Source organism: Salmo salar, chromosome ssa27 (assembly GCF_905237065.1).
Source record: "Salmo salar chromosome ssa27, Ssal_v3.1, whole genome shotgun sequence".
NCBI classification, from domain to species: domain Eukaryota; kingdom Metazoa; phylum Chordata; class Actinopteri; order Salmoniformes; family Salmonidae; genus Salmo; species Salmo salar.
Genome location: NC_059468.1, coordinates 3,537,117 through 3,548,979, shown reverse-complemented (window position 1 = coordinate 3,548,979; position 11,863 = coordinate 3,537,117). Strand labels below are relative to the sequence as shown.

Sequence of the window (11,863 nt, the reverse complement as noted above, 5' to 3'; positions counted from 1 at the left end):
AAGTCCTGTCTTGTAGCTTGTTATAACCTTGAACCACGGAAGACCGATTTGTTTGGAAGGTTTTCATTGGAGTGGTTACCATTGTTGAGTATTTGTTGAGGGACTCTTACAGGAAACAACCAAACCTTTAGTCAGAAGCCAAGGGTCATCAGATTGGCAATAAACTTCGGTTTAAAATCTTGTCCTCGGTCTGAAAATATTATCACTTTTTTAAATATATTAATCACTGTTCAATGAACATTCCCAAAAACATTTTTTGTTCAGTAAAGTATAGTTGGGTTTTCATTCTAATTTCATAATTGTTTTTTTATATATATTTTTCAGTCTAGATATTGTGTGATAAAACAAGTATTCAAAGGCAAGCTGTCTGAAATAATTATTGTAAATTAGATAGGAAAGCATTGGATTAAGTACCAAAAATCTGGATAGTAATTTAAGGATTTCATACATGTAGAAAACAATATGCAAATTCACATGAAAATGTGTCATTGATGCAGATTAATCCTTAATCTGTGTCCAGGAAACCACTCCATTATATTTTACAAAGAATTCTCCAACATGTACCAGTTTCACCTGTTCTTTTTGTCTGGCTCTAGAAAATAAACGTTTTCTAAAAGGTCCAAAATTCAGGGGTTTAAAGCATACATTGTTGAAAATAACATGCTTTTTTTTGGTAGGCAACATAAAATATAATTCAAGCAGGGGAAATGCAGATAAAAGAAATGGCACTCCTCAGCTGCTGTTGAACTTGTAGATAGAGGCCTTCTCATGACAGTTCTTGTCCCACCAATGGCCTCTGAGGGGATGGCACAGTTCTGGGAACTATTTGTCTTTGGGGATCTGGAATCAAGAGTTCTTGTAGAGGATGCTGTTGCCTGCCTGGTCCGTCCATTTGCTTTCAGTCACCATGTCGCTGATGTCCAGCCAGATCAGCTCATCTGGGCCAATGTGCTGGTGGATGTAGTCGCTGAGATGGTTGTTCTAGTCCTTGGACAAGGGGGTACTGATTACACCCCCAAGGGGGTGTTGTCGAAGGCTGTGTGGTAGCTCTTTCAGAGCAGACGCCCCAGGCCAGGGTTCCTACACAGTGGAAATGGTCAAGTCTCACATCTGCTCTTTCAGCTGTGCTCTTTCTGCTCCTCTGATGACATTAACACGTGGCAGGGACAATAGGACACAGCGACGTTCAGAGTTGTATCTACTCAATTACAGAAAAACATTCAGTTTAAAAGATATACAGTATAAGCACTTTTGATATTAACTTCACTTAATGCTGAACATTTGTGAAATCCTGCCCAACCTGGAAGACTCAAAAGGTAAGGGACTTTAGTTTTTATTGGAGCCATTTGAATGCCAAGAAGACACTGTTCAAAATACTCATACACAATTTGTATTGGTGATTCAGAATTTCCCTGCTTTGATGTGTAAGGAAGACACATTGCATAAGTCTTTAAATAAATGAAAACAGACAAGGAAAAACAGACTGTACAAATAAAAAATGCTTTATTAGAATAGCAAACATTTACAAAAACAGTGATGCTAACCAAGAAAGCCCACTTTCTGTCTCTTCTTTCCCAGACTCTCCTCCTCCTGCAGAAGCTGCATGAGGGGGGCGTGGAGGGCTTTCCCTACTCGTTTCCCTGTCTGTAGAGAGACACAACAGAGCATCAGAATATGTTTGTGTTGGAGATATATATACACACACAGTACCAGTCAAAAGCTGACACTCCCACTCAAGGGTTTTTATTTAAAAAAAATGAAATACATTGTATACTAGTGAAGACATCAAAACTATGAAATTACACAGAATCATGTAGTAACCAACAAAAAAAGTGTTAAACGAATCAAAATATATTTTGAATGAGATTCTTCAAAGTAGCTACACTTTGCCTTGATGACAACTTTGCACACTCTTGGCATTCTCTCAACCAGCCTCATGAGGTAGTCACCTGGAATGCATTTCAATTAACATGTGTTCCTTGTTAAAAACTACATTTGTGGAATTTCTTTCCTTCTTAATGGGTTTGAGCCAATCAGTTGTGTTGTGACAAGGTAGGGGTGGTATACGGAAGATAGCCCTATTTGGTAAAAGACCAAGTCCATATTATGGCAAGAATAACTCAAATAAGCAAAGAGAAACGACAGTCCATCATTACTTTAAGACATGAAGGTCAGTCAAACCGGAAAATGTCAAGAACTTTGAAAGTTTCTTTAAGTGCAGCTACAAAAACCATCAAGCCGTATGATGAAACTGGCTCTCATGAGGACCACCACAGGAAAGGAAGGCCCAGAGTTACCTCTGCTGCAGAGGATAAGTTCATTAGGAGTTACCCGCCTCAGAAATTTCAGCCCGAAAAATGCTTCAGAGTTCAAGTAACAGACACATCTCAACATCAAATGTTCAGAGGAGACTGTGTGAAATCAGGCCTTCATGGTCAAATTGCTGCAAAGAAATCACCACTAAAGTACACCAATAAGAAGAATAGACTTGGGCCAAGAAACACAAGCAATTGACATTAGACCAGTGGAAATCTGCCCTTTGGTCTGATGAGTCCAAATTTGAGATTTTTGGTTCCAACCGCCGTGTCTTTGTGGAGGCAGAGTAGGTGAATAGACATCCGCATGTGTGGTTCCCACCGTAAAGCACGGAGGAGGAGGAGGTGTGATGGTGCTTTGCTGTTGACACTGTCAGTGATTTATTTAGAATTCAAGGCAGACTTAACCAGCATGGCTACTACAGCATTCTGCAGCAATATGCCATCCCATGTGATTTGCGTCATCATTTGTTTTTCAACAGGACAATGACCCAACTCACCTCCAGGCTGTGTAATGACTATTTGAACAAGGAGAGTGATGAGTGCTGCATCAGATGACCTGGCCTCCACAATCACCTGACCTCAACCCAATTGAGATGGTTTGGGATGAGTTGGAGAACTCCTTCAAGACAGTTGGAAAAGCATTCCAGGTAAAGCTGGTTGAGAGAATGCAAAGGGTGGCTTCTTTGACAAAACTCAAATACAAAATATATTTTGATTTAACACTTTTTTGGTTACTACATTATTCTATACGTGTCATTTCATAGTTTTGATGTCTTCAATATTACTCTACAAAAATTAGGAAAAATAAAATAAAAACCCTGGATTGAGTAGGCGTGTCCAAACCTTTGACTGGTACTGTGTGTTCAAAAGTTTGCGGTCACTTAGAAATTCTTGTTTTTGAAAGAAAAGCAAATGTGTTGTCCATTAAAATAACATCAAATTGATCAGAAATAGTGTAGACATTGTTAATGTTGTAAATGACTGGCGGCTTCATTAAATATTACCCGCAAAACAGCAGTCTCAACATCAACAGTGAAGAGCCGACTCCAGGATGCTGGCCTTCTAGGCAGAGTTCCTCTGTCCAGTGTCTGTCTTCTTTTACCCATCTTAATCTTTTATTTTTATTGGCCAGTCTGAGATATGGCTTTTTCTTTGCAACTCTGCCTAGAAGGCCAGCATCCCGGAGTCGCCTCTTCACTGTTGACGTTGAGACTGGTGTTTTGCGGGTACTATTTAATGAAGCTGCCAGTTGACTAAGGAGGCGTCTGTTTCTCAAACTAGACACTAATGTACTAGTTCTCTTGCTCAGTTGTGCACCGGGGCCTCCCACTCTTTCTATTCTGTTTAGAGAGTTTGCGCTGTTCTGTGAAGGGAGTAGTACACAGCGTTGTACGAGATCTACAGTTTCTTGGCAATTTCTCGCATGGAATAGCCTTCATTTCTCAGAACAAGAAATAGACTGACGAGTTTCAGAAGAAAGTTATTTGTTTCTGGCCATTTTGAGCCTGTAATCGAACCCACAAATGCTGATGGTCCAGATACTCAAATTGTCTAAAGGTGGCCAGTTTTATTGCTTCTTTAATCAGTTTTATTGCTTCTTTAATCAGTTTTCAGCTGTGCTAACAATCGCAAAAGCGTTTTCTAATGATCGTTTTAAAATTATAAACTTGGATTAGCTAACAACGTGCCATTGGAACACAGGAGTGATGGTTGATGATAATGGGCCTCTGTACACCTACGTAGATATTCTATTAAAAAAAGACATATACATACATACATACATACATACATATGTGTATGTATTAAAAAAAGCTGTTTCCAGCTACAATAGTCATTTACAACATTAACAATGTCTACACTGTATTTCTGATCAATTTGATGTTATTTTAAATTGGCAAAAAAAGTACTTTTCTTCCAAAAACAAGGACATTTCAAAGTGACCCCAAACTTCATCTTCAAATAATATTTTTGCAGAAATCTCCTTGCGAATGATTTTGCCGAAGATTGTATCTCCGCCGGCACGCAAAAATGTTCTATATACAAAACTTTTTTTTTAAAGAAATATCATATTTACATAAGTATTCAGACCCTTTACTCAGTACTTTGTTGAAGTACCTTTGGCAGCGATTACAGCTTTGAGTATTCTTGGTTATGACGCTACAAGCTTGGCACACCTGTATTTGGGGAGTTTCTCCCATTCTTCTTTGCAGATCCTCTCAAGCTCTGTCAGGTTGGATGGGGAACGTCGTTGCACCACTATTTTCAGGTCTCTCCAGAGATGTTCGATCGGGTTCAAGTCCGGGCTCTGACTGGGCCACTCAAGGACATTCAGAGACTAGTCCAGAAGCCACTCCTGCATTGTCTTGGCTGTGTGCTTATGGTCGTTGTCCTGTTGGAAAGTGAACCGTCGCCCCAGTCTGAGGTCCTGAGCACTCTGGAGCAGATATCATCAAGGATCTCTCTGTACTTTGCAGGGATGGTGCCAGGTTTCCTCCAGATGTGACGCTTGGCATTCAGGCCAAAGAGTTCAATCTTGGTTTCATCAGACCAGATAATCTTGTTTCTCATGGTCTGAGAGTCTTTATGTGCCTTTTGGCAAACTCCAAGAGGGCTGTTATGTGCCTTTTACTGAGGAGAGGTTCCATCTGGCCACTCTAACATAAAGGCCTGATTGGTGGAATGCTACAGAAATGGTTGTCCTTCTGAAAGGTTCTCCCATCGCCACAGAGGAACTCTGGAGCTCTGTCAGAGTGACCATCGGGTTCTTGGTCACCTTCCCTTCTGCCCCGATTGCTCAGTTTGGCCGGGTGCCCACGTCTAGGAGAGTCTTGGTGGTTACAAACTTCTTCCATTTAAGAATGATGGAGGCCACTGTGTTCTTGGTGACCTTCAATGCTGCAGAAATGTTTTGGTACCTTTCCCCTGATCTGTGCCTCGACACAATCCTGTCTCGGAGATCTACTGACAATTCCTTCGACATCATGGCTTGGTTTTTGCTCTGACATGCAGTCAACTGTGGGACCTTATATAGACAGGTGTGTGCCTTTTCAAATCATGTCCAATCAAGTTGTAGAAACATCTCAAGGATGATCAACGGAAACAGGATGCACGCGAGCTCAATTTCGGTGCTCAAAGCAAAGGATCTTAATAATTATGTGAATAAGCAAGGGGCTGAATACTTGTGTGTCTTATTTTTAACACAGTTGCAAGAATATCTAAAAACCCGTTTTCTCTTTGTCATTATGGAGTATTGTGTGTAGATTGGATTAAAAAAAAAATCCCCAATTTAGAATAAGGCTTTAACGTAACAAAATGTGGAAAAGGGAAGGGGTCTGAATACTTTCCGAATGCACTGTACATTGCAATGCATTCACATAAACAAAATAAACTGTACATTCACACACACTTCATGAATTTCCTCTACACAAAAGGTGTAATTGTGTAACCAACTTTGTGTTGTGCTGATAAGGTTAAACTTTGATACAACTGAACATTCTATGCTAATAACTTTGCCTGGGTGAGGACAGATGGTATGAAAAAGAGCACAGGCATCCTATTTCACCTCTGTCATCTCAAAGATGCTCTCTGGGTCCAGGCTGCCTCCCCCCACCTTCCTGACACAGGTGACCGTCCCCTTGCGTGTGACAGAGATGATTAGGCTGGCCACTGAACACGCCTTCTCCTGCAGCGTGGCATCCACCACGTGCCTATGGCCCACCTGGAGTGAGACGAGGACACACACAAATAATATGTGACTAACCATCATTTGTGGACAAAACCGTCCAGCTTACTATCCTTTGTCTAAACTAAACTCATGTAAATGATGCGATTTGTTACACTAATAATACCGTCTCAGCAGGTGTTGCCATGTGAATGACCGAACCCACCTTGCACAAGGTCACGATGCAGGGAACGTTCTCCACATTGAGTCGCATGCAGTCATAGGGGTCGTCTGACAGCTCGATTTCCTTCCCTCCTTCCTCATCCTCAGAGATGTGCACTTTGGGAATTCTGTTGGGAGAGAGGGAAGGTGAAGAAAGTGTTTGACTCAGGACTAGATGTTCTATTGTTTGAGCGCTGTAGGACAGACTTTATGAAATCACAGCATCTATTTATTGCAATTTAATGAGCAAAATGGTAACTGAAGCTTAGTGCCTTACTTTGTATTGAAGAGAGCTGCTTTAATGGCAACAGAGATGGCATCAAAAAGATTTCCATCACACTGCAGGAGCTGAGAAACAAAACAAAAAGTGATGACTTCACATACATACATATATATATTTTAAATATGCGCAAACCCTACATCCCAACCCGAGCACTACTGCCACCTCTGGTCTCTTGGCTCTCCCAGCCCTACGGAGGGCAGCTCCCGCTCAGCTCAGTCAAAGCTCTTCTCTTTCCTGCCCCCCCCCCTGATGGTGATATGTTGTCTCACTCACCTAACATGAATGCACTAATTCTAAGTTGATTGGACTAAATTGTTTTTGTTATCTTTTAATTGTCACTATTAGCCTAAGCAGAGGCGATTTGATGATGTTGAAATGGTGCTGGAATAGTGGAGGCAGCTCCTGTTTTCTTTGCGACTTGCAGTTAACTCTCCGTGGTTCTAAATCAATAGTTGTTTAGTAGGTCATGCAACTATTTGTTACATGCAATATGCTTTGTGGACTTCACTGGACAGAGGTCGCTCTCCAGTTTGTGTGATGAAACAAAGGTGTGGTTGAATGTATTCTGCCACTGTATTTTTAGGCCTATATATCACGGTCGCAAGGTACAGTATATGAACTAACAGATTATAGACCAAACAACGCAATTATCACAACACATATTTTAATATGCCTTTACATTTTCTGGCTCGACTTCCCCAGTGATTTTACCCACGCACCGCTACTGAAGTAGGCCTGTTGTAAAATAAATATCATTAGCCTATTGCTGTCATTCGTAGGCCTACATTGGGAACTCGCCTTTGTTGGTAATTGCTGCAATATAGGCCTAGCCTGTTCAAAACTTTTGTGAAAGTTTAAACCAGTTCTTTAAATATGCAAGTAGTGTTTTTATTTCATTCCGAGAGATTTTCTTTGGCCTAATTAAGTTCCAACTGTAATGCTGTATTTGTAGCAATAAAATAGAATTACTGGTAGGTCTACTATAGGGACCTACCAGTAATAAGAAAAACCTTTTGTGTAACACTTTTTTTGGTTACTACATGATTCCATGTGTTATTTCATAGTTAATGTCTTCACTATTATTCTTCAATGTAGAAAATAGTACAAATAAAGAAAAACCCTTAAATGAGTAGGTGTCCAAACTTTTGACTGGTACTGTATATATAATAATTTATCCGCTTGAGGTCCACTATGCTCCTCGAGACAATAAATAACCAAAACATCCCACTCAAAATCTGTCTTTTAAAGATAGAGTTTTTTTTATACATGGGCTGCACTTCAATCCACCGCATCTGCCGATGTCGGCATTCCACATCTGCAGTGGAAGGTGGCTTTACTACAGCTGTGTTTGTCAGACCAGGCGACATCTCGAAATTCAGTCTTGTCACTAAAACGTCTGCAGTGTCCGAATGGTTTGGTCTACTTAAGCAATAAGGCCTGAGGGGTGTGGTATATGGCCAATATACCACGGCTAAGGGCTGTTCTTAAGCACAACGCAACGTGGAGTGCCTGGATACAGCCCTTGCCGTGGTATATTGGCCATATACCACAAACCCCAGAGGTGCCTTACTGCTATTATAAACTGTTCACCAACTTAATTAGAGCAGTAAAAATACATGTTTTGTCATACACGTGATATACCACAGCTCTCAGCCAATCAGCATTCAGGGCTCGAACCACCCAGTTTATAAAAAAATAATATGATACCTCTATGGAAAGACTCCCTCCGTTTTGCTCTAAAAACCCCACAAGTGCCACAGGACTAGTCTGAAGGTAACCCGGTACAGGACCAAAAAATGTATGGAAGTGAATAGGGCATCTCCACGTCAAAGGTACACAGCTAAAACCACGGTTAAAAACGTTTTTTTCCCATATCTCGCTCAGATATAGGACAGACACTTAAACATTCTTCCTTTTGATTACATTTGTGACTGTCCCCCCCCCATGTATGAATCTGTTATTCAATGTACTTCTATGGGCTAATGGCAGTTAGGCCAAATTCAATGTTTCATTAAAAAAGTATACCTACAGGAATCCTAAAACTCTAAATCAGATAGCCAACTTATCCTTGATATGAACATCTTAAAACAATTCCACATTTTAGCTTAGTAGAAGCATCGCAATACCTCCAAAATCACATCGCTGTCACGCCTCCCTTGGGAGGTCTGGAGAATTGCAAAAACGGTTTGAATGGTCCGTTGGCTCCCAGCAGCAAGATTTTGATTGGATGTTACATTTTAAGAACCCTCCCCCCACATGCCTGTTGGTGCTACGTGTTAGGTTTGTCACTGTTTCCAGACCGGGAGGGACATTTTGCAGAGAGTTGTTCCGTACGCTAGTTAGCAACATTGCAGAAAATGAAAGAACACCTGGAGGAAAAATATAAATCTGTCTTGTCAGAAGTGTGCTCTATACACAAAAATCGACATACGCCAACATTTGCTGAGGTTTTAATCAGCGGTTTCCCGCCATAGACTGTAAAACGAATATGCACACACTGTTGCACCTGCGACATTAATCTACTGAGCACTATTGGAGATTCGCCCAAGCAAGGCATTTGATTGGTTTGACATGTAGCGCGGGGGTCACTGATTTACATCGCGTCTCCACCCTTTTTAGCAATTTTTCTGCCATAAACCTCCCCCTAAACCTCCCCAGGCTTACCCGTATTAAGGAAGCCTGGTTGTCAAAGAGGCTAGCTTAGGAGAAATCCAGCCCCGGGCCCTTAGACTCTAAGGGTATTTAGAGGGGTATACAATACACATTTCTTTTGTAAAAAGACAGGTGCTGCTGATAATACTGCCATCATCGTCAAGGCAAATGATATGCATGTGTAGTCCATGTATCGATGCTGTCTGGCTAAAAAGAGTATAGCATGTAATACAATTTTTGGGGGCCAGACAAAAATCAGATACATGGGCTACATATAGTAAGACAGAGGGGCGCCGTTTCGCTTGTTCGGATGCTTTCTCCGGTGAGATACAGTAGTTTCAGCCACTTGCGATTTGAAGAAAAGCTGGCAGGTGCACAGTGAACTATTTGGATGCTGGAATTATTTTGGATGAACATGTAAAATGTGACCTACATTTTGAAGTGATTTGTTGGACAATCAGACTGGCCCTCGCCTGGGGCCTCCAAATCACTAAATCCGCCCCTGGCACCAGAGCTTCAATTGACACCTGCTGTTGAACTTGCAGTGAGGAAGAATGTTTTAGGCCTACCAGAGTTCCTCCTTTATTCATTGAAGATGTAATGCTTATCTTTATTTAAAAAAAAACACAATAATCGGATTAAAAATTAACGAATTTGCCTCCTTCTGTACACCTTTATCTGTATAGCAGCAATAGCCTATCTGACAAGGATAAAGAATGCATAGTGGTGTTGGGAACACGGAGCCGGCATCTCTCTAAGGCCTAAGCTTCTCTTCTTTCATTATTATTATTTTTTTTTAAATATCAATATCCTACAGTGGACTATAGGCCTAAATGCAAGCAATGCCCCAAAGCATTTAGCGCTCAAATCTCATACATCTGAACCGTGAGGTCGACAATTATTGTTTTAGGAAAGTAAAAACCAATAAAACAATCGGCTATGAAGTTTTGAATATGCTACACGACAAAACAAATAGTTTTTTGTAATTTGTTATAGGCAGTTAAGGACATGTAACTGTGGATCATTTGGCCAATATCGTTCTTTTGAGGGTGCTGGTAGCACCAGGTTGGAGGTTTCTTTCTACTCAGATCTGAACGGGTCTCTTGGATCCAAAACGGCACGGGTCGGTTTTGCCACAGGCCTTTTCGGAATGGGTCTGACTGTCCTTGGGTCCATTCGGAACGGTTTGAAAAAATATTTAATTGATGCATATCGTGTCGGGTGGGAAAGCCACAGATCCATTTTGGAACCTGTTAAGACCTCTACTTTGAGGCCCCGTTGCCGTGTCAGTCACTCACCAGCACGTCCACATAGAGCACCCAACAGTGTTCCCCTGGGCTGATGCAGAGGCTTTTCAGGTCCACACTGTATCTGTTGTTGAACACTTTGTAGAGGGTGTTGCTCAACTCCATGCCCAGCTCATCACCACCCCGACCTTCAAATTCTGGTGTGGCATTGGCAGAGCTAGTAGGGGTACAAGAAGAGGGCGATTCATCATAGATGACTTGTTACAACACTACCACCAGTGTCTCTCATATTAGAATTATACTGTACTCCAACCAAAACAACAATGCACTTACCAATCAACAAAAAACTCCAGGTAGCCTTCACCTGGGACCATGGGCCTTGGCTTTCCCATTTCAGCTTTGACTCCCACTAGCACGTCTGTATGCCCCTACAAGGGACAAGACACATATATTGAATGCAGGGATATGATACATGTATCTCACTGTCTGACATGTGAGATTGCACTGTTAGCTTTTTGATGTGCAACATTGTTTTGCAAGGAGCATTTAAATTACCAGTGTCACTTTGGCTGAGCCATCTGTATTTGACACCATTTCTGTCTCAATCTCCATGTGTCTGTAGTCCTCGCATCCTCGTCCATCAACCCGTAAGTCATCCTGGTGAAAAAATGACCATAGAACATAAGAACAATATCTTGTCAAATTTGGCATTAACGTTAGCTTGTTAGCTAGCTATGTCAAAAGGATGCCTTTCGCTGTGGTAAAGAAAGACAGCTAGCCATAAAACAATGAATTCGCGCAAAAAGGTCAACTGAACAAGAGCACGTAGCAATATCTTTCAGAATACCACCTACCCGTACACCATGCAAAATATACACCTTTTCAGCCTCACTGACTTGTACAGTAGCCATGATGCGTTGCACTAAAACACCACATGTGTTCTTCCGCTGGCTACGTCATCAAAGAGCGGCAAAAAGGCGCAGATAAAACTCAGCTTCTTATTATACCTCAGTGGCAGAAACTATCCAGTGTTGCTCCTTTTAGATAACATGTCAATGATTTAGCTTGTTATGAATTCAAACTCAGACAATTTTAAGATCGATATTTCTTTGATTACTGCTATGTTTTAACTTGGCCATTTTTATGAACCAAATAGCTATAGTTATTACATAAAAGTAGGCGAGGGATGATATTTTGCAAAAGACTACTTTATAGTGCAGTTGGAGTTTAAATTGAGTTAGAGGCATAGCCCAAATGCCGGCAGATGGCGATATTGAGTCGTTTCATCGTACTGTCCAAAGGGAGCCCATGCAGCAGGCTACACTTGAATCCCCGTGGACCGGTTCAAACATAAAACATTCTCCATTCAGGCTGCAAAGGCTTCGATTTCCTCCTCAACTCGATTTCATGGTGAGAAAAAAACAGGGGAAATTGACGTCATTTCCTTATGAAACACCACTTTCCATAACCATGCTGGAGC

At 41.3% G+C, this 11,863-nt stretch overlaps 1 protein-coding gene across 1 annotated transcript; it reads right to left on the bottom strand.

The window, feature by feature from the left end:
• Positions 1-1,485: 1,485 nt before the first annotated feature.
• exosc7 (exosome component 7) lies at positions 1,486-11,321 on the bottom strand. Its single transcript, NM_001141420.1, is given in 8 exon segments — positions 1,486-1,644; positions 5,881-6,036; positions 6,206-6,329; positions 6,479-6,549; positions 10,435-10,600; positions 10,717-10,811; positions 10,939-11,040; positions 11,238-11,321. Coding segments are annotated over 8 exon segments (876 nt in total). The 5' UTR covers positions 11,295-11,321; the 3' UTR covers positions 1,486-1,539.
• Positions 11,322-11,863: the final 542 nt, after the last annotated feature.